This window comes from Odontesthes bonariensis, chromosome 3 (genome assembly GCF_027942865.1).
Source record: "Odontesthes bonariensis isolate fOdoBon6 chromosome 3, fOdoBon6.hap1, whole genome shotgun sequence".
Taxonomy (NCBI): Eukaryota; Metazoa; Chordata; class Actinopteri; order Atheriniformes; family Atherinopsidae; genus Odontesthes; species Odontesthes bonariensis.
The window spans coordinates 37,928,134-37,948,938 of NC_134508.1; the positions used below are offsets into that span (position 1 = coordinate 37,928,134).

General features: G+C 39.5%; 1 protein-coding gene across 2 annotated transcripts; it reads left to right on the forward strand.

Annotated features, from left to right (window-relative positions):
* Nucleotides 1–1,242: 1,242 nt before the first annotated feature.
* Nucleotides 1,243–17,638, forward strand: LOC142377531 (protein SSUH2 homolog). 2 transcript variants are annotated; one of them, XM_075461733.1, is made up of 12 exons: nt 1,243–1,328; nt 6,336–6,416; nt 6,501–6,576; nt 6,689–6,818; nt 8,517–8,577; nt 9,067–9,188; nt 10,638–10,700; nt 10,881–10,960; nt 11,553–11,645; nt 13,725–13,830; nt 13,917–14,024; nt 15,132–17,638. In XM_075461733.1, the coding sequence occupies exons 1-12, from the start codon at nt 1,316–1,318 to the stop codon at nt 15,273–15,275; spliced, it is 1,077 nt and encodes a 358-aa protein (XP_075317848.1). In that variant the 5' UTR covers nt 1,243–1,315; the 3' UTR covers nt 15,276–17,638. The 2 variants fall into 2 exon arrangements, with proteins under 2 accessions (XP_075317848.1, XP_075317849.1); XM_075461734.1 differs by lacking the exon at nt 1,243–1,328 and adding an exon at nt 3,964–4,012.
* Nucleotides 17,639–20,805: the final 3,167 nt, after the last annotated feature.

A 20,805-nucleotide genomic window follows, 5' to 3' on the forward strand; every position in this document is an offset into this window, starting at 1 on the left:
GTTGGCTTCTTCTCTTTCCTTCAACACCTACTCCTGACCTTTACTTTTTTACCTCCCGCATTCTTTGGGGAACAAACAGAAGGCACATGACTGAGCTGGTCTGACATGAAAGCAGTCGTCAGTTTCTTATGGTTGACCTGGGAAACATTTACCTGGAGGCGGAGAGCAGCTCCGGTCTTGTTAGTCACCACGAGATTAAGATTTCTGGGATGCTGCAAACCATAGACCCCCACCCCTTTTTACATTTGCGCATCCGTTCAGTTGTAAACACTGGGGGGGCCCAGTATGTTATTTGATCAAGAGTTCAGTTTATTTATTTTGCTTTGTTTTTAATTTACGTTTTTTTTGTTAAAGGGGGTTATCCATAGCTCCATAAACCTTTCCAGATGAAGCATATGGTCGACATTCCTGCAGGGTAGTGAGATCAAGTTACCAGAGTTAAACTCACATTAATAACTGAGTCTTTTAGTGCTTCCTTTCAGAATAAAAGCCTGCCTCGTTCTCACGTCCATTAACTTTACTGCATGATATTTAATATTCTAATTGCTCTTGTAATAAAAAATAAAGATAAATACAAGGCTAAGTAAGATTGAAAACTAAAACTAAGATTTAACCAGTGCAATCTGTTAAGAGGACTCTACTATGAGTCTTTCTTTTATTTGCTTTAGTGTCTTAAAGTTTAATGTGGGAACAGGCAAGTGTTCGATAGATAATATTGGACATAGCTAAAGTAATATTGATAATTAGAGTTGATAATTGATAATAGAGTTCTACTCAATTACTGTACATATTAGGTTTTAAATTTCACAGAAAAAACTCTGAATCACATGATTACTTGATCAAGAGCTTTAGACATATAACCCAGAGTCATAAATTAGCCAACCAATAAATGTGAACAAAAACAGGAATGCTAAAAACCTGCCTGGAGGTAGGTTTGGTTTTTTTTAAGGAAAAAAATGGGTGTGACACATGAAAAATCTAAGACCAAAATATATGTTGGAATCATTTTGCTTGTTTGTGAGATGTAACATTCGAGTCATGTGCTGCACATCATGTAAAGTCTCTTTTAGTTTCATAGATGTTTGTCATCAAGTCAGATTAGACTTTATTCAACTATCAGCTCTATCCTCACCTTTGCAGCGACTTTTACACGCATTTCAATGCTGTTTCGTTTATTTTGAAGGTTTTCCCGGAAATAGATCCTTCTATCAATGTTGATTTGATCGACTATATTAACACGAAAACACATGTAACGGTAAAATCGTGTTGGGTAGTCTGTAGTGGGACTGTATCATCGTTTTTGACGTGCATCAGGATGAGCAACGCAGGTAACAACTGGCACACGAAGGGACACATTTTTAACACAGGTCTCCAGACAATAAATGAAACCTAACTGGACACATGTAGACAGCCGACACGCCTCTGGGACGGCCTGTAAATACAGATTAAAAACCAGCGTTGAAAATTCTTAATCCAAGTCAGCAGGCTTTTGCGAACATTGCGGATGGAATGTAATCAGATGGTGGAAGCATGAGTTTTTAAAGTTTTTTTGATGTTTTTTTTTTTTAACTTATTTTTTTTCTTTACATTTACACATTCTCAGTTATTTGAACACGCAAACTGTAGGCTTGAAATGCTCTTTGTATTCGTCCTAGACGTCTCGGATTCATTGATGGATTTACATTCACGGTTATGATGTTTCTTCTACATACATATCAAATAGAAGAATGAAATTTAATTTCTAGTAATTATACTAACCACCACGGTGCATAAAAGAGCGTACATATTTATTATTGAAAATATAAAAGTAAAACCCTTTTTTTTTTGCAACATACATAAAGCTGCAGCAGAGCTGTGCTGGGAGATGTGATGAGGTCGAAAGCAGAATAAAGAACAAGTTATTTAGCTCATTCTAGTGCTCAGACTATTTCCATTTCCATTTTCTGTTTGTGTTGTTGGTTTGGGGAGTGGGCTGATATGAAAGTACTCAGTTCTCTTACAGCTTGAAGCTGTGACGGTGAATTAAGAGATGTGAAAAGAGGACAAATCAGAATCATCTTTATTTGGCCAAGTTTGTGCACAGTGGGTTATTGCACAGTGTTCTTCAGAATGACAGCCTGGGGGAAGACTCTGTAGCGCCTGCCTGAAGCCAGCAGTTTAAAGAGTTTTTGTCCAGACAAAGTCCCTGAAAGGGTGGATCCCAGGAATCTGAAGTGATCCACAGTAGGCACTGTATTTTTGAGGATGGTGAGGGAGGGGACGGTGGGGGGTTTTGAGTGGCTTCAGCTCCAGGTGGTTGTGACTGCACCAGTGGATTAGCTGGTCCACCACATGTCTGTCCTCAGACTTATCGTTCTGGATCAGACTAATGACAGTGGTGTCATCCGCAAACTTCAGGAGTTTCAGAGAAGGGTCCCCTGAGGTGCAAATGCAGACTCTGATGCAGACGGGTGGTTGAAGGAACTTGGCGTAATTTATCAAAACTATAGCCAAAAACGCGGCTGAGCCAGGAACGCCACAAACACCATAAATATGAACTGGAATGACTGACAAGACCATGAGGTAGTAACAGCGAGGATCTGACAATGACTGTGACAAACCAGGGAGGAAAAATACTGTGAGGTTAAGGCTGAGGACAATAGGTAACAGAAATGGCGTTGGAGCTAATGGCCCAGGAGGAGGGAACTGAGGAAAACTATGAGTGAAAAAGTGGAACAAGAAACCAGACTAACTGACCCAAAGTAGCAAAGATAAACCATGAGTGGAACAATAAGAGACAACAAAAGACTAGACTAATAAAAACAGAGGAAATCCTGATAAAAACCAATAACTTCCAAACACAAACAAACTATAAGCTGAAAGCTGCAGTCGGCAGGTTTTCAAAATTGCGAGTCTAAAGTCTGAAAATCCGAACTGATACAACTTTCAGGTCCCTCCCCCAACCTCTACCAAGCTCCGAATCGCCCCCCAAACCCCTCCCCCTCTGTGGACGAGGTTGTGCACGTGAGTTCACACCAGTGTGAGCCACACAAGCTGGGGCAGACTCACGCTCAGCAGCGTGTGCACCAGCTGTGATTGACAGGTAGGATTCCTCCACCCTAACTTGATTGGTTAAAAACAGCCGGGAGCGCTCGGTTTTTGCAAGCATGATTACAGGCTTCAGAGGGAGCTTAAGATTTTGTTATTTTTCCTAAACAGCCTATTTAATATTCTACTTCCAGAATCCCATGACAGTTCAAGCTAATATGACTAAAAAAAAGTTGCCGACCGCAGCTTTAAACAAAATGCCAACTGAGAACACAAAATGGCGTGAAAAGATGAACCAAAGAATACTCAAACCACGAGAAGACCGGAAACCCAGGGTACAAGAAAATTAAAATACAAATAGCTATGGATCGTGGCAGAACAAGAAGTAGAAGTACACCGTGCGGTGAGGGTCCTGATGCTGTGAGGAGGCTTCCTGCCTGATTGTAGAGAAAAACAGTCTAATGGGGGAGAATTGTTCTTCGTAATGGCAGAGGCTCAGGGAACATAGCGTGCCTGAGAGATGTCCTGACCCCTCTTAGCCATCCTCACTAGGTGGTGTGAAGTCTTGTGCTTCAGTTTTGTACAGTTCCCAAACCATAAAGTGAGGCGGCTGGAGAGGAAGCTCTCCGTGGTTTCCTCTGTAGAAGTTGGTGCTGGTGGGTGGTGGAAGGTTTCTCTTCTTGGTGTCTGAAGGAAGTGAAGACATTGTTGTTCCTTTTTCACAGCAGAGTTGGTGTTGATGGACCAGATGAGCACTCTAAGAAACGTAATGCTTCTGACTCCCTCACAGCAACCGATAATCAGGAGAGAGTGGTCAGCTGCTCTTTTGTTTTCTCGACATTAAGAGACGGATTTTTACTTTGCCGTTGTTTCTAGCCAGTTGTTCCACCTCTTCTCCGTGTGTAGTTTTGTTGCTGTTACTGATGAGGCCCTCTACTACTGTGTCATAAGCAAACTTCACAATGAAGTTGAGTGGGTGAGTGGGGTGAGTATCAGTTTTGGGGGTCGCCGTACTCAGTATGATGGTCCCTGATAGCTGACAGCTCAACTTTCTTTACGTTCTACATTCTTTCTGTGAGACAAATGTATCAGATTGTGTGTCGGTACGATAGAGCAGAGTCCAGGGCGTCATTAGTGGAGTGGTTTTGTGTTGACATTTTGAAAGTACATCATTGTATAGAAATGTATCTTTGGGGAAATGATTCTCCTCTTTTCTTATGTATGTATGAACCTCCCCATCAGTGTAGAATTTGATGATGTAGAATGATGTAGAATTTATTGGGGATCCATTACTGCAGATGTCATGTGTAATGGATTTGATCCATCTTTACTTAAAGACTGCAGATGTGCAACGTGTTGGCTTTACCTATTCACATCTTTTCAGCAGACACTGAGATGTCCTGAATTTCAGTCTCTGCTACTGGTAGAGAATGCAAGCAATCCAGGGATGTAAGAATGCAAGTTCCTACATTTCCTATTATGCAGGCTTCCTCATGTCTTTTCACAGAAGCTGCATGTTAAACAGCATATCCTGCAGGCTGTAACTTGCCGCAAATTTTTCTATTGAGGCTTAAAAACAAACTGATTCACAAGTCTAAAATGACAAACCCTAACCAGAAAGCTAGGCTATAAAAAATGTAGACGCTTCATGAAAAACAGAAGATTCACATTTTACTATTAGATCTACTTTAGTTATCTTTAGATTTCTGTTAAAAATCACCTCAAAAACATGTTTAAACAATGAATAGTATATTTTAGACAAATTATTACTAACACTACCATAATTGGGTTTTTCTGACTGACTCTATGTCTAACCCATACTTATGATTGAATGATTCATAGATTATTAAGAATCGATTGGTGTGGTATTTTTATTTGATTAAAATAGTCTTAGTTGGTTAGAAATACACCTGAATTTAACCTAATGGGGTGTTAGGTGATTCAGAGGACAGAGGTGATAATAAAGACACAGATAAAAGCTCCATCAGGTTGGTTTTAAGAGATTGTCTTTGCTGGATGATTGATTCACAGTGAAACACTTAGTGTCTGTCACTGCTTTTCTATGTTAATTTGTGAAGAAATCTTAAAGAGTTAAAAGTGATATCAAATAAATGTAAACTGGAAAAGTCAGTGAGTTGCAGATGAATCACCAAATCACTGTAATGGAAAATGCACAGTGAGAAATTCTCGCCCTCTCTCTCAGTAATTCCTGGTGTCATGTTAACCCACCACCATTTCAAAGGGGATTTACTGGAACAGCTGCAGGATATGTGAGAGGTATGCCATAGTTAGGAACTACGAGGAATCAGATGAATTCTGGTTCAGCTGCACCCATTTTTCCTTTTCTATCACTCTTAACAGCTTTCTGGTAAAATGAAGTTGAAGTCTGTTGCCCCATGAGATACTAAACAATATGTGAATTAATCCTCAGACTGAAAACCCACTTTAGTAAAACATCATTTTGAGAACTTCTGTTGTGGTTAAACTTCCCCACTTCAGTAGAAATGACAAAAGTTGAATAGCAGCTTGAGAAGGAAGTAGCCAAGTAATGCAGGCAAGAGACTAGTTCAATGTATGAGTTTACCATTTGAATTTAGATCAATCAGCTGATGTGGACTGGTGCTGAGATCAGCTGATGTCCCAGTATGTGAGCTGACCTCAGGCTGCGCTACATTTACTGTAACTGTTTGCACTGCTGCATTACACTGCGTCAGCCACTGGATTCTCCTTCTCCCCTGGTGGTGTACTCTTACTGCACTGATGTAATGTTGGCTGACTTGCCGCTACAACATACCAATCATTAGCATTAATTTCACAGTTTTGCGATGTTGGTAACTGAGTCTACAGCTGGAAGGTGACCAAAATGTTTGATATCAGCAGATGTGATTTCACATCTAAGCAGTTTGTTTCAGTTAAAATGAACTCTGCTCTGTTTGCGCTGTGTTTCATTCGAGCTGATCTGAGATCTGTCAGCCAGGGTGTTGGCAGACATACCCCCACTGACTCCGACCAGACAGTGCTGCTCACTTTCCTGTGATTTTGAGACCGAGTTTTATTTACGTGATGATTGTTTTATTAATTCATTCATGTTTGTCCGATTGGTTGACAGCATATTTGTTTATGATGTGACAAACTCTACTTCTTTACTTTGATACATTAAATATATTCTAAAGATCTTGTTTGATCTATAGAATGTATTTAATATATTTAATAAAAATCTTTAGACCTGCTGGAAGGTGCAATTTTTTTAAAACTCTGAACAGAGCCAGGCTAACTGTTTTTTCGTTGTTTGTTGTTGTTTATTTCAGCTGTGTATCCCCCTCCCTCTGCCCCCCCAGCCAACATGTTTGGCAACGTACCCGGCTATGAGGGCATTGCTGCAGGAGGAGGTAAGAAAAGTCCAGCTCAAGTCCTTACAGAACATAAATGCTGTTGCGTACTTAAAAACGTCTTCTACCTCATCATTCTTGCAGGAGGTTACCTCCCACCTCCCATGCCTGCAGAGCCTATAGCCCCACCCCAACCAGGCCCTGCACCTGCTGACTGGAGGTAACATCACCTGTGTGACTGAGCTGCTCATCTCTAACAGCCACTGTCAGCATGTTGCTCTGAGGCTGCTGTAAAAGGAATATTCTGGTTAAACATGATTTGTGTTTTCTAGCATCCCCTCACTGTCGGAGGATGTGGCTCGAGAGGCGTTCATAAGCTTTGCATCGTCTCATTGCTGCTACAGATCGGATCCGGCAACAGATGGCGTCATCACAAACATGGAGCCGTGCAACACATTCAGGGTGATTTGGTGTCCACGCGCTGTGTTAGACTGCTACTTGTTGGTGTTTGCAGCTGTTTCTGTCATTTAACAATGCTAAAGATTTCATCTGAGGAGCTGAGGACTTAACTCACCATCATGTCTGCCTGGTGGTAACATGGTAACCAGATACCAACCAAAGATTTTGTATGTCTAACTTAAAAAAATAAATGCACTCAATAGACTTCACTTTTCAGATGAGACCTTTTAGCTTGTAAGGACTTAACAAACATGTTATATTTGAATGCAACACTCATGGATTCCTTTTTTCTGATCCAAAGTATATATATATTTTTTCCCAGTCTTGATTGTAGCAGCATTTCCTATTCCTTGTGCTGGTTTTAATGATATTCTGGCAAAATCTGCATAGCTTAAATTGTGACTTTATGATCCCTCCAAATTTTTCCCATTGGGCATAGCCAGTCAGCAAAGACGGGTGACAGGTTACCCTGCACTTCACCCATGAATGTGCAGTTTGATTGACAACTAAAGATGGCCCATATAATGTGAACCTTCCCTGATTTCTTCTCAGGCATTTGATATAAGACAGATCTAACAAAAGTGTCTTACCTGCACTGTTAACGTTTGAAAAATGGAGCAGATCAGATCGCATTACATTATCTGAATTTATGGGATGACGGGCAAGAGATAAAAATGCAGAGCATTCCAACACTAAGCGGGACAGCTGGTCACACTAAGTGTTAATCAGTACCCCACTTTTCAAGCACTGTAAAAACATTATACTAATTCAAATAACAAGCTAGAATCCAAAGTTATACCTAACAGACCTTTTTGAAGTAGTTTGCATTTTAATCCAGTAGAGGTCACCTGCCCCAATGATGAATAAATGTAAGTAATGATGGAGCAGGGTAAAAGAGAGCGGAGCCCTGTCAATCACATAATTACAACATCGAGGCCTTAGAGAGACTGTGTGTTGAGACAATTTTAGATGTTTCACTGTAGAAGGCAAAATTAGCAATAAATACAAACGTATTCTCTGACTGTGTAACATTTAGCCTTAACTGTGTAGCATCAACAGTTCTCAGGACTAAAACTACCTTTACTCTTCACTACACTCATCCTCAGGACTCTTGAAGCTGCTCAAAAAAGGTCATCACATGAGGGCATGACACCTAGATTTATTTTGCAACAATATCCTGTTATAACCTGATTAACCAGGTAAACCGGGATGCAATATACATACAGCAATACAGGAGTAATGAAGGTTCATGTTTCTATTATAGAATTAACCTGTTCAGCCCCAGGAGTTTTTCTGGGGTTCCTCGAAAAAATAACATGCCGAACAATGAATTGAGAATTTCTCTGTAATTACAAACTGCTCAAACCATCAGCAGCATTAGCAGCATTACTACAAAGTCCCTCTTATTGACTCTCCTGTCCACCCTTGATTAGCATGTAAAGCGAGATATGTGTCCACACAGAAGAATACACTTTACTCACATGACTGGCTTGTGACCTCAGACCCACTCAGGTGACATTAACATGTCAGTAAAAATAGTGGTGTAAATGTCACAGCTGAAAAAGCATCTTTGTGTTTTAACAGACTCTTTTGGAAGATAAAATGTGTGTTTTCCTGTGTCTCCATTGACTTGATTGTTAACACAGTAATGTCCTCAGCACTTGTAGTATTTCTGGTTATCATGTGTTTTCTTCTCTGTAGTATCGTCTGGAGACGTTTACTGAGTCCAGATCGACTGAGTGGGCCCACAAACCTCATGAAGGTAAACCCACAACTGAAGGCTGATCAACCCAGCCTTTTTTTTTAGGAGCCTCTGAAATTATTGTTGTGTTTCAGTCCTGTGAGTTTAGTGAGGTGCCAGCTGGTTATAGTGGTTTGGATGGATTTTAGATCCGATAAGGCTGGCAGAAAGTGATCAGTTTGTGATAACTCTGTTGTTTGTCTTTTTCAGGTTTCCAAGATATTTAACTTCCTGCTGACACATTTATTTTTATTTCTAATTGTTGAGCACAAAACGTTTTGTTGATGCATGTAAACAAAGTCATTGAGTTGGCAAACTAAGTTGGTTTAACAGGCGAAAAAGTTTTTTTAAACAATTTTTTACACCAATAATTTTTTTATGGGAATGTTTGAGAGAATTTTTGCTCGTTGAGAAACATTGGCACAGTATAACCCTTGAATTTCACAATCACTGCATCCCTATAAATGCTCATGATATTAATAAGACAGAGATCCTTTCTGTGCATGACAGGGGAGCAACCTGACTTCTACACCCAAACGGCCCCCCAACCCTGGGAGGTTAGGGTCACGCCCCCAAATCTTTTCACCAATCACAAGGAGGAGATCCGTGTGCCCTACACCTCCTCCCTCAAGGTGATTTATTAACAGAATAACTGCTTTTTTGTTTCCAGTCCCACATTTGGTGCACCTGATGTAATGCTGCTCAGCATTGTCTTGATGTGAAGCAATATAGATTCGACGCAGTGTGTGATGGTTAGAAATATTATCCATCTTTCATCAGAGTTGCAACAGGCCACATGACATTACAGCTTTATGTCAAGGGGATTGCAGTCATAATAACTCAGAAACTGCAGCTTAAAGGTTCTTTTTAAATTTATTTAATCAGGCCTTGTCCACACGTAGCCGGGTATTTTTAAAACCGAATGTTTCCCCCCCTCCGTTTATAAAAAAATCTGTATCCACATTACCTCGTTTTCGAAAAAAACACCTTCCACACATAACCGAACATCTGCGTTTTCACCTGTCTTGACAACCCAAATGCATTTGCTGTTTTGCGCAATCTGCCCTCGTCAGCTAAATAATAAAGTGTGCACGCCACTTTTTTGAGCACACGGACAGGTGATTGTATGACAGTGGACTGCCCCTCGATATGAGGACGTAATAATTCCGACAGCGACAGGAGTGAGGAGTACGACTTGGGCGTGTAAAATCAAGGCTGTAAACAGCGCCTGCACAATAATAACCACCACAGTTCTCAAGGCATCCATGCTTCTTCAGTAAACAAAGGTCGCACTTTAGACTTTTAAGCAGATTTGTTGTTGTTTTGGCGCATATTGTGACGTTCGAAAACGCAAATCTCCGGTTATCTCTGTCTACACGCAGCTGCATAAACGGAGTTTTCAAAAATCTTCACTTTGCCCGGAGTTTTTAAAAACATTCGTTTACCATGCGTTTTTATGCGTTTTCATGTGGATGACAGGTCCAAACGTAGAAAAATATATTCGTTTTAGCAGATACCCGGCTACGTGTGGATGGGGCCTCAGACTGGATTGATAATACTATACATGCAGCTTTTATCAGTTGGTGACCACTCAAATTGTAGTTGTTCTCTTTCCATTTATGTAGAGGGGGACTTGGCCTTGTTAACCCAAGTTAATAGTCTAAGGGAGTACCCAGGGGCTTTTCAAATGTAAAATAGGTGTTTGAAGTGGTTCCAATAGACCTTCAGAACCTTTTGAGATGTTTCAGGGGACCATGAAGAAACTTTGTGAGGTCCCTGGGGAGATTACTTGCATCTGTTGAATTCTACTTTCTGAGATTTTTGTGATGCCCTGTGTCAGCTGCTAATATAGTATATATATATATATAGCATCTGTTTTATTGTCATGGTTACCTGCTATGAGACCAGAAGTTAAATGTAAATATGAGGTATGTTTGATTTTAGCACACAGTTGTCAATCATGATGAGAATTATGAGTGCCTATGTGCCTCTAATAGACAGTGATGTTATTTTGAACTTTTCTGTGTGTTTGTGTGTGTGTGCACGTGTGTGCGCCTGTGTGTACATCTATGCATGTTTAGGAATGCCACAGCTGTCATGCTCAAGGGACGATGGCGTGCAAAGAGTGCCAAGGAAATGGATATGTAAGAAAACTGTCCATCAGCCAACTAATAAATCAGTGATAGTAAACTACATAATAAATATTATTTGGGAAAGTTTTCTGAATGTATAGTCTTAGAAACTGTAGTAGATTATTAAACAGCTAAAATCAGTCAGAACTAATTTGCAGAACAATGAAGTATTTGTTTTCTTTCTGTCTGTAGAAACCATGCTTTGTGTGTAACGGCACAGGGACGAAAAATGATGAAACTTGCACTCGGTGTAATGCTTCAGGAAAAGACAGGTACTGTATGGGGTTCAAGGATTTACTTAAGCAGGCAAATCGGTGTGGGATCAGGATCATGACACCCAAGCCTGTCAGGCGCTAATGCCAAAACAAGGTTTTTCACAAAGCAATAGTAAATCTGGCTCTGAGGTTGAAATCAAAGTCTACTCACTTCCTTTTTTTTGATAAAGAACAAAAGTTAAATTGATCCTTCCAACGTTTTAACTCCTGAGGATCCTGAAGTTCATTCTGGTTTGTAAATGTAAATCATGTCTGTTTTAATAAAGTGGTTACTGACTACTACATGCTGTGAGTAAAAAAAATATTATTGAATTTGGCCTTCTCAGCTGATTAGTCTTAAATGATGTGATGGTCACACAATCACATTGTCCCCGAATGCTCCATACAGAGAGAGTCACAGCATGATCCAAACATCAGTTTAACATCATCATTATTTTCATAACTCAAGAGACCGAGAAAAATTAAAAGTGTCCTTAAAAACAGTGAGTATGTCCTTTAAATGACCCTGTTCAGACTTGAATTGTGCCTCTTGAGGATATGAGACATGTGTCACACATCTATACTTGTGTGTGCGTATTTGTGTGTTCAGGTGTAGTGACTGCGATGCTCATGGAACAAAGAAGTGCGATACCTGTGGTGGGAAACGACAGTTGCTGACCTACATCCAACTCAAAGTAGAATGGTGAGTACTCATAACCCAACTGTGCTACGTCACCTAAAAGTGATTTAAAGCGATACAATGTAACTTCTCAAAAAGCCCACTCTGGAGCTCCCCCTACAGGCTTGGAGGTAATGTACGGTTACACTGTCGTAAATACAACACCCTTTCACTTTCACTTTTCACGTTTGTTGACGAACCGGCGAGGAGTTAGAAGGTGCAAGCTATGTCGACCAAGAAGGTAAGAGTAATCAAATGTACCTGGGAGCGTGAGAGGGGTCTATTTGTTTTTGCGGTAGGTGTGCCAGAAAGCAAGTCAAAGTACTTCCGCTCAGCTCCCGGGCCGCCACCGGGCCGCTCCAGCAAAGTTACATAGCGCAGTTTTTCCAACTCAGACCCCCGAAGGGCATAGGAGACAGGCCAATCGTAATATTAAAACTCATTCTAGCCACACAATTTTTTTCAAGCTGTTATTTTAAGGTAGAAATGTTACATAGTATTGCTTTAAGTGGATGTTTGTGGGTTCTTCACAACATTACAGTTGATCTTTAAAGTGTTCTCTGGAGTCTTTGGGAAGATTTGAATGATTTCTAGTACATTTCAAAGCTCTAGTAGGGTCTGAGCTTTTGTCAGGAGAACATACAGGTCTTTAGAAGATCTTAGAAAGTGCTACAGTACAATCATCCTTGAAAAGGTTCTGTGGGTAATTATACTGAGCTTCAAGGGGTTACAAGGAGTTCTGGGGTTTTTCTTTTATCCATGGAGTTTTTGAAAGCTGCTCAGTGGTTACTGGAGAGATTCAGATGATCCTTAAGGAGGTTTTAAAGGCTCTTGCGAGGTTGAGGAAATTTGTGAAAATAAATATAGGTCAGGATATCACAGTGGCCTTTGAGGAGGTTTTCGTGGACCTTTAAGAACTTTAAGGGTTTCCTTGAGTGTTTCTTAGGGACATCATATAGAGTTACTACAAAGGATTCAGTGACTCTCAATGGGACATTGAGGGGGGAAGCAGGAAATTTGCTCAGTCTTTCAGATCCAGGTTTTGCAAGATATTGCTGGCAGTCTTTTGTGTTTAAATTGTCCTGGAGGAAGTTCTAGGAGTAAAAGAGATGTTTCTGAGGGCCTTTAATAAAAGTCCATATGATTCTGGATTAGGTTTATTAGTGGGGTAAATGCTTTGATGGAATTTGGATTTACATGGAGTCCTTGAAAAGTTTCTTGAATTATTTTTTAATTTCCAGATATCATGGTGGAAATGGTAAATTAACATAATTTATATATGTGTTATGTCTTGTTGACCAATCAAAGCCTTAAGCATTTTGCAGCGGGCCTTCAGAAAGCTTTGCTCCACCATAAAAAGCTTTTTATAAACAAGTAGTCCTTAAAGATTTTATTTTGAGTCTCAGTTAATTTTTAAGAGGGTCCCTCATTGACCCTCATTGTGTCTTAAAGATGCTTCTGAAGAGCAAGCAAAAGGTTTATCTGGTCTTTAAGTTTTACAAAACCTTGAAAAGTTTCAGTACATATTTGAGAGGTACCAAAAATCCTTGAAATTCTAGTGATTCTTTAAAATACAACAATGGATGTGAAGCTATATTGAGCTCCCAGCCTTTGCACAGGATGCAAAGGAATCTTTAGTTCAGGATATTGAGTTGTTGGCTGCCTCCTGGTACTTGGTCCAATGGTTTTTAAAGATGTTTCACAGGATCTGGGGAATTATTTCAATGATTCTTTAGGATGCTATATTAATCCTTAAGTGTTTAACAGCTGACACAATATACAGTGCTATAGCTGAAGGACTAAAATAGACTTTTTCCCTTATTGATCAGTGGGCTTTTTAAAAATGCCTTGGCCAGTCAGTGTTATTAAGTAACTGTGCTGAGAAATATACAAAATAGTATATATTGCTACGGTACTTTGTGTAGATTATACTTTAGCACCAAGAAAGTTTAATGTTCACTGCATTGGGTTTGTATTTCCAAAACTTTTTATTGATGTTTGTGTAGGTTGTTGGTTGTATAGTGTTGAAGATTCTGCTTTGTGTATGTGGTGCACTGTATTTTTTTTTTCTTTTTTAATTTTTGTGTGTGAAACTCTACTTAGGACTAACCATGTGGAAGACCACTTGGTGGAGCAGAACTCTGGTCTGACTGTTGATGATTTGCACTCAGTTAGTGGCAAGGAGCTGTTCAAGAACAACCAGTACCTGGTAAACACACACACACACACACACAAGCTGCATGTGTGGTCAGATGAAGGAGCTTCGTGTTAGAGTTTATACCTGTCTCCTCTCAGGTCTACCCGCTGCTCGGGTTCCCAAACCCAGCCATCGCTCAGGTCTCCGAGCGTCTGGTCAAAGAGCATCAATCCAAACACGCTCAAAACTCCAGGATCCTGCAGCAGGTAGGAAATGAAAGTAAAAGCAGCTAAACTTGTCACTTTCAATTATCAGTTAATGCTGGATGATATGAACCAGAATTCATATTTTTGTATTTATACTGAAAGGCAATACAAATAGCACTATTTTTGACAAACGTATAGAATAATAATTATTTTGATAAATTATATTACTATCAAACAATGATTAATAAAGATATTTGATAAAGGTATCCTGCCATTGTTCATTTATAATGCCATTTATAATTGTATTTCTTGTAAAGCTGTTCTCATTTACATCTTTTTCTGTTTCTGTTATCAATCAATTGACCCATGTCTCATTTTCTATCTCGTCCGAAAAAATATTGATAGAAATCAAAAAGTTAATACAACCCCCGTTCCTATTGTCAGTCAAAAGTGAAGGAGGGAGATTAATTTCATTTTATTAGAACTGTCTGCTCTGAAAGGAGGTGAAGTGTCATTGAGAATCTAATTTAAAGATCTTTTTTTGATAGATAAGAAAGTAGGTTTGAAATGAACACAATAACATACACTAACCGGCCACTTTATCAGGTACACCTGTTCAATTGCTTGTTAACACAAATAGCTAATCAGCCAATTGCATGGCCGCAACTCAATGCATTTAGGCATGTAGAGGTGGTCAAGACAACTTGCTGAAGTTCAAACCGAGCATCAGAATCAGGAAGAAAGGGGATTTAAGTGACTTTGAACGTGGCGTGATTGTTGGTGCCAGACTTTAGAATTAGAGAACCAACATGAAAAAGAGGCAATAAAAGCTGAAATGTTATGAATAAAACAAAAAAGCAGAGGAGTTGTTGCTCTTTTTGTAATTGAAGTAACACTTAGAATATATAAAGTTAAACTAAGTTCATACACTTGAAAACAGGTAAATGAGCACCTCAATGATAAAAAATCAACAACAAAACACTTGAACTACCTTTTGAAGAACAACTAACCCTGGAAAAATGATCTGAATCCCTAACCCTAACCCTTTATTAACTGCTAACACTTTCTCTGCTAAGCTAACATGTAGCTTTGTAAATACACGATCATGCAGTTCCAGAAAAATTTCCCCAATCCCATTAACATTTATTCTGTATCTGTGTCTCTCAGAGGCAGACTGTCGAGCTGATCCCCATCACTAAGGTAAACTACAAGTGGAAAGCCGACATGCATGTCTACTTTGTCTACGGAAATGAGCACAAAGTCAGTGCCAGCAACTATCCAGCCACCTGCTGCTGTTGCGTCATCATGTAAACACACATCTGAAACCAAACTGCTGTTTTATTCTCTTTTTCACCATTATCTTACTTTTTCTACATCAAACTACCTAGTTAATGTAATTGTTGTACTTCCAGAGCCACCACATGGAGCTCTGTACAGCCCTGTCCAGAAATATTTGAACACTGACACAATTTTTGGGATTTCATCAACAAAATACAGTTCTTTAATTAATACGGGCATAAATAAGAGTCAGTTGGCAAATATTGTTGTGCCTGTCTCTTCTTTACACTTGTTACATGGGGAAATAAAGCCCAGGCTGAACATTTTTCCATTTAAGCTAAAATAACAAAAATTGGTCACTGTCCATATATTTGCAAACCTAACAATACATCATGTAACTGTGCAGAGAAGCATATATTGTTTGCTGTGACCTCCTTTGACAGGGTGAATTTAGCTTATTTCTAGAGTACTTTTGTTCTCTCCTGACCCTCATACTCTATCCTCTGTTAGAATGCTGTGTTATCTATCATATCAATGATTCTATCTTGGAAGATTTTCTGTATTTCTCTGCTGAATTGCTGATACCCAAAATTAGGATTCTATGCTCTCAGGTACAGCTGTCGTAGAGTCTGTTTTTGCCTTTCTGTGGACACCTGGGCCACTTAACAAAAGGGTTTTTTCTGTCATAACAGTTTACTGAAAATATGTGCCAGTATGTGCCACCTTAATGTCCTTAATGTTACGCAGAAACCTCATATATGTGAAACATTGCTGATTCAACAACAATGAGGTGCTATTTTTATGACTGTAGTCCTCCTGAAGTCTGATCTCACTTTTAGTCTGCAACTTTATAATCAGACTGAAGCAAATAGATTAAATGTGACTAACATGTAAAATATTCAAATGTTAGAGGTAGTCAGAGGATTGAGGGGAAAACAGATGAACAACTGAATCCGGTTCTCCTGGTTACTGCCTGTTTCTTTTTCTGTGGTATGTTTTTTTCATGTGGATAGAAAATACTGTGGGTTTGTCAGAAATAAATCAGAACTTTCTGACTGCAGAAACAAATTTAGATCATTTATTAACTGTTCAAGGCCATTAAAAAACCTTTCACAACATAGTGACAAGTGTTCCTCAGAGTTTTCATGTTTTTCCTGATTGACCTTACAGATATGTAAGAAGAAATAAGTCCTAAGAGTTATTATGAGATGTAGTGTGCCTATTGTGCGCTTTGTGCCTTCAGCTACTCTCAGGCATTTGTAAACTATTTCTGTTTTGAGGTTCACTTTCCGGTCCAACAGTCAAGGATAAGGTACCATAATTTTTTCTCAATTGTTGGATGGCCTCCCTGATGCTCCATATATGCTCCTTTTCAAAATCTTTCACATCTGTGTATTTCAAAAAGAAACATCATTCTAACATTATGATACATGTAAGCATCAGTTATTGCTAAGCTCTAATTGTGATGTGTTTTTGCCTTGTATGAGCGCCATTAAGCCTCCTCCGTCTGCTTGTAGGAAACTGTAGTACATGTAGTACAAAATGTATTGGTCTTTGTTCTCTCTTGTAGGAATGTCTTGAAGCTTCTGACATCCCTCTTTTATACTCTATAGTCTATTGTTCTGTATTGTATTGTGGAGCTGCTGCAGTGGCCGGGGTTGTGTCCATCTAAGATGTTTACTGGCCTCTGCTGCTCCTGCTGGCTGTTTTTGGTACAACCTGTGTGTTTGTGATGGAGGATAGAGGATAAAGCCATTTGTCATTTTTACTGTCAGCTTTTTACTAGCCATGTATGTGTTTTGCTATTTTTTGTTTGTTTGATTGTTTGCTTTTGTTATACATCCACCAAAATCTGTTGTATGATGTCACATGATGTGTTCTTACTATTTCTGTATTTTAAAGAACTGATTTGTTCTTTGCTTTTTTTCGAGCACATACCTTTCAAATGGAGCAAATAATCAAATTAGCATTCTTATTTTCATAATATCTATGTTGCTTTAAATTGTTAGTGGAACATTTAATGCTTAGATGCCAAGCGTATTCTTGAACACGGATTAGTTGTAGGTGCTTAATATCTCAAACTAAAGTAATGCTGGAATGTATAAGCCTTTATTAAGTAGAATGTCTCTGTAACTGAAGTGTAAATGCCTTAATACTGTTTTTTTTTTGTTTTTTTTAAAGTGTAAGGCAGGCCTTCCCACAGGGGCTCAAAACCGTTAGCAAGGCTCAGTGAATTAAATTAACTGATAAAAGAATAATGCAAATGTTTGTGAGGTGGTTGAAGAATGCATAATTGTAGAGAAATTAGGAGTCTGTAACTCCAACAAGACTGTAACTAACAAACATTTATGCTACTAACCTCTGGTTCTGCCGGTAATAAAAAGTATACTCTGAAACTCTTTTGCATCTGTTTGCTCTCTTTACAATCACACAAGTGAAGTGGCCACAGAGGTCATTCTGGAAAAGAAACTGAGGTGATGATCTGCATCATAATGTGAAGACATCAAACGGTGTGATTTGTTTCATGAACCACATAAAATTGGAGTTATTTTTGACCAGAACTTATCATTTGACTCGCATATAAAACAGGTTTCTAGGACTGCCTTCTTTCATCTTCGTAATATTGTTAAAATCAGGAACATCTTGTCTCAGAGTGATGCAGAAAAACTAATTCATGCATTTGTTACTTCAAGATTGGACTACTGTAATTCTTTATAATTGGGCTGTCCCACATATTCTCTGAAAAGCCTTCAGTTGATCCAAAATGCTGCAGCCAGAGTTTTGATGAGAACTAACAGGAGAGATCATATTTCTCCAGTTTTAGCTTCTCTTCATTGGCTCCCTGTTAAATTCAGAATAGAATTTAAGATTCTTCTCCTTACATATAAAGCTCTTAATGACCGAGCTCCATCATATCTTAAAGATCTCATTATAAGATATTTTCCTAACAGAGCACTTCGTTCCCAAACTGCAGGTTACTTGAGGTTCCCAGAGTTTCTAAAAGTAGAATGGGAGGCAGAGCCTTCAGTTATCAGGCCCCTCTATTGTGGAATAAGCTGCCAGTAAATGTCCGGGAAGCAGACACCCTTTCCACTTTTAAGACCAGGCTTAAAACTTTCCTTTTTGATAAAGCTTATAGTTAGGGATGGCTCAGGTGATCCTGAAACATCCCATAGTTAAGCTGCTATAGGCCTAGACTGCTGGGGGAGCTCATCTGTCACACCTTTCCTCACTTTACTCTCTTTATGTATATGTGATATTATTGTGGTCATTAACCCGTGTTTCCCTGTTCCAACAGATATCCTTTGAATGGTGTTACAGTGCCGCCGCCGCCGCCAGAAGTAATTCATGGTTATCAGGGAACTAATAGTATGTTCCTGGCAGAAGTGGTGAGGACGTTAAGAAAAGACGAACAGGATGCATTCACATTTCTTATTGTGTAAATCCTGCAATGCAGTGTTGGATGTGCCTGCACAAGAGAAAGAAATCTGCTTTCAGGAAATGGAATACAACAGTCTTGTTACATAATGTCAATCTATTGTAGTTGATCTTTGAGTTTAATTCCAAAAATAAGTATTTCTGACAATATCACTATAAACCGGACATTATACCCTTTGAAAGAGCCTAAATGTTTCGCAGATATGTTTCTTTTGGTTACAGTACAAAATATTAAAAGAAGATACAATGTGGAAATCCCCTAAATGGTTACTGAACACAATGAAGATTGGAGTTCACCTAAACCAGACGTAAGCTTCTAGTGAAAGAGGAAGTACACAGGTGGTTCATAATTTAGACAGTATCATTTAAAAGACAGTGTGCAAGCTTATAGAGCTGTTGAACAGAGACCTGATCTGAAAAGGTTTGATCTAAAATGTGGACTTGAACAAAACCAAACATCTTATCTAAGTGCCTTGAGATGACATTTGTTGTATTTGGCGCTATATAAATAAAAATGAAATGAATTGAATTGAATAGCCTGTTTAGAGAGCCCAGTGAGCAGGCCATTACAGTAGTCTAACCTGCTGGAGACAAACGCATGGATTAGTCTTTCTAAGTCTGGTTTAGACACTATTCCTTTGATTCTGGCAATGTTTTTTAGATGGTAAAAAGCTGCTGATGTTACAGATTTAATGTGGCTGTTAAAGTTCAGGTCTGAGTCCAATATTACCCCGAGATTTCTAACTTGATAGTTAGGTTTTAGAGAGAGAGTCTCAAGGTGACTGATAACACTTTCTCTTTGTTTCTGTGGGCCACAGACAATGATTTCAGTTTTGTCTGAGTTTAGCTGGAGGAAATAGTTTTGCATCCACACACTGATCTATTCGATGCAGCGACACAATGTATCTACAGGCCCGTGTTCTCCTGCCGTCAGTGACACGTAGATCTGAGTGTCATCTGCATAGTTGTGGTAGGACACATTATAGCTGCGTATTAGCTGGCCTAGTGGAAGCATGTACAGATTGAACAATACGGGTCCCAGGATTGACCCCTGGGGAACCCCACAGGTCATAGCCATTTGGTCTGAGACACAGTTACCAATTTCAACAAAATATTTTCTGTCCTCCAGATAGGACTTCAACCAGTTTAAAGCACGACCAGAGATTCCCACCCAGTCTTCAAACCTCTGTAATAAGGTCGCATGGTCAAGGCCGGAGTTAATGCCTGTGGAAGCTGCAATCATTACAGTGGCGACGAGGATTCAAAACAGAAAACAAAGGAGAGGACGGACAACGCTTTCGTCTAACTTTGGAGAGGAGAGAGAAACCGGAGCATTGGAACTTTGAAGCGTGAGTGCTAACGTCCCTGAAAACAACTAGACAGCTAGCACAGCAAATGCCTGACTACTGAAGCTAAGTAAAATGTTTAATTCAGCTTTGGCAAGCCACTCTCCTCAACCGTTTGATACGGAGACAGATCCAAGCTCTCTAGGCACGAGATGGAGTAAGTGGATGCAACGCTTTGAAAACTTTCTCGTAGCAATGAACATTGTGAATGATGCTAGGAAGAGGGCACTGCTTCTGCACTTAGCCGGGGAACGAGTGCATGACATTTATGATACCCTCGCTGAGGAAGAGGATGATTATGAAGGAACAAGAACGAAGTTAGATGGCTACTTCACACCAATGAAAAACACTCAGTATCTTGTGTACAAATTCAGAAAAGCAATGCAGTTGCCCGGCGAGTCCCTAGACACTTATCACACAAAACTTAGGTCTCTAGCCAAAGACTGTGAATTTGCCGATGTCGACAGTGAGATCAAAGCACAGCTAATCCAGAGCTGCACATCGCAAAGGCTCCGCAGGAGGGCGCTCCGAGAACCTAAAACGGAATTAGACAAGCTGTTAGAGTATGGGAGGACAATGGAAATATCCGAAGAGCAAGCAGAGGGCACAGAGAAAGGAACAGTCACTGCAGTTAACATGCTGGAACACAAAAACAAAGCACGAAATGAATATCAGCGCAGAGATAAAAATAAAACAAGCACAAAATGCAGGAATTGTGGTGGAATGTATCCTCATCAAGCAGACTGCCCAGCTAAAGGAAAGGACTGTAAGGCCTGTGG

What these genes read in the sequence shown, in the direction of transcription:
- LOC142377531 (XM_075461733.1), top strand. An exon ending in CCTACACCTCCTCCCTCAAG is followed by an intron (nt 9,189 to 10,637) that starts GTGATTTATTAA and finishes ATGCATGTTTAG; the next exon opens with GAATGCCACAGCTGTCATGC. An exon ending in AGTGCCAAGGAAATGGATAT is followed by an intron (nt 10,701 to 10,880) that starts GTAAGAAAACTG and finishes TTCTGTCTGTAG; the next exon opens with AAACCATGCTTTGTGTGTAA.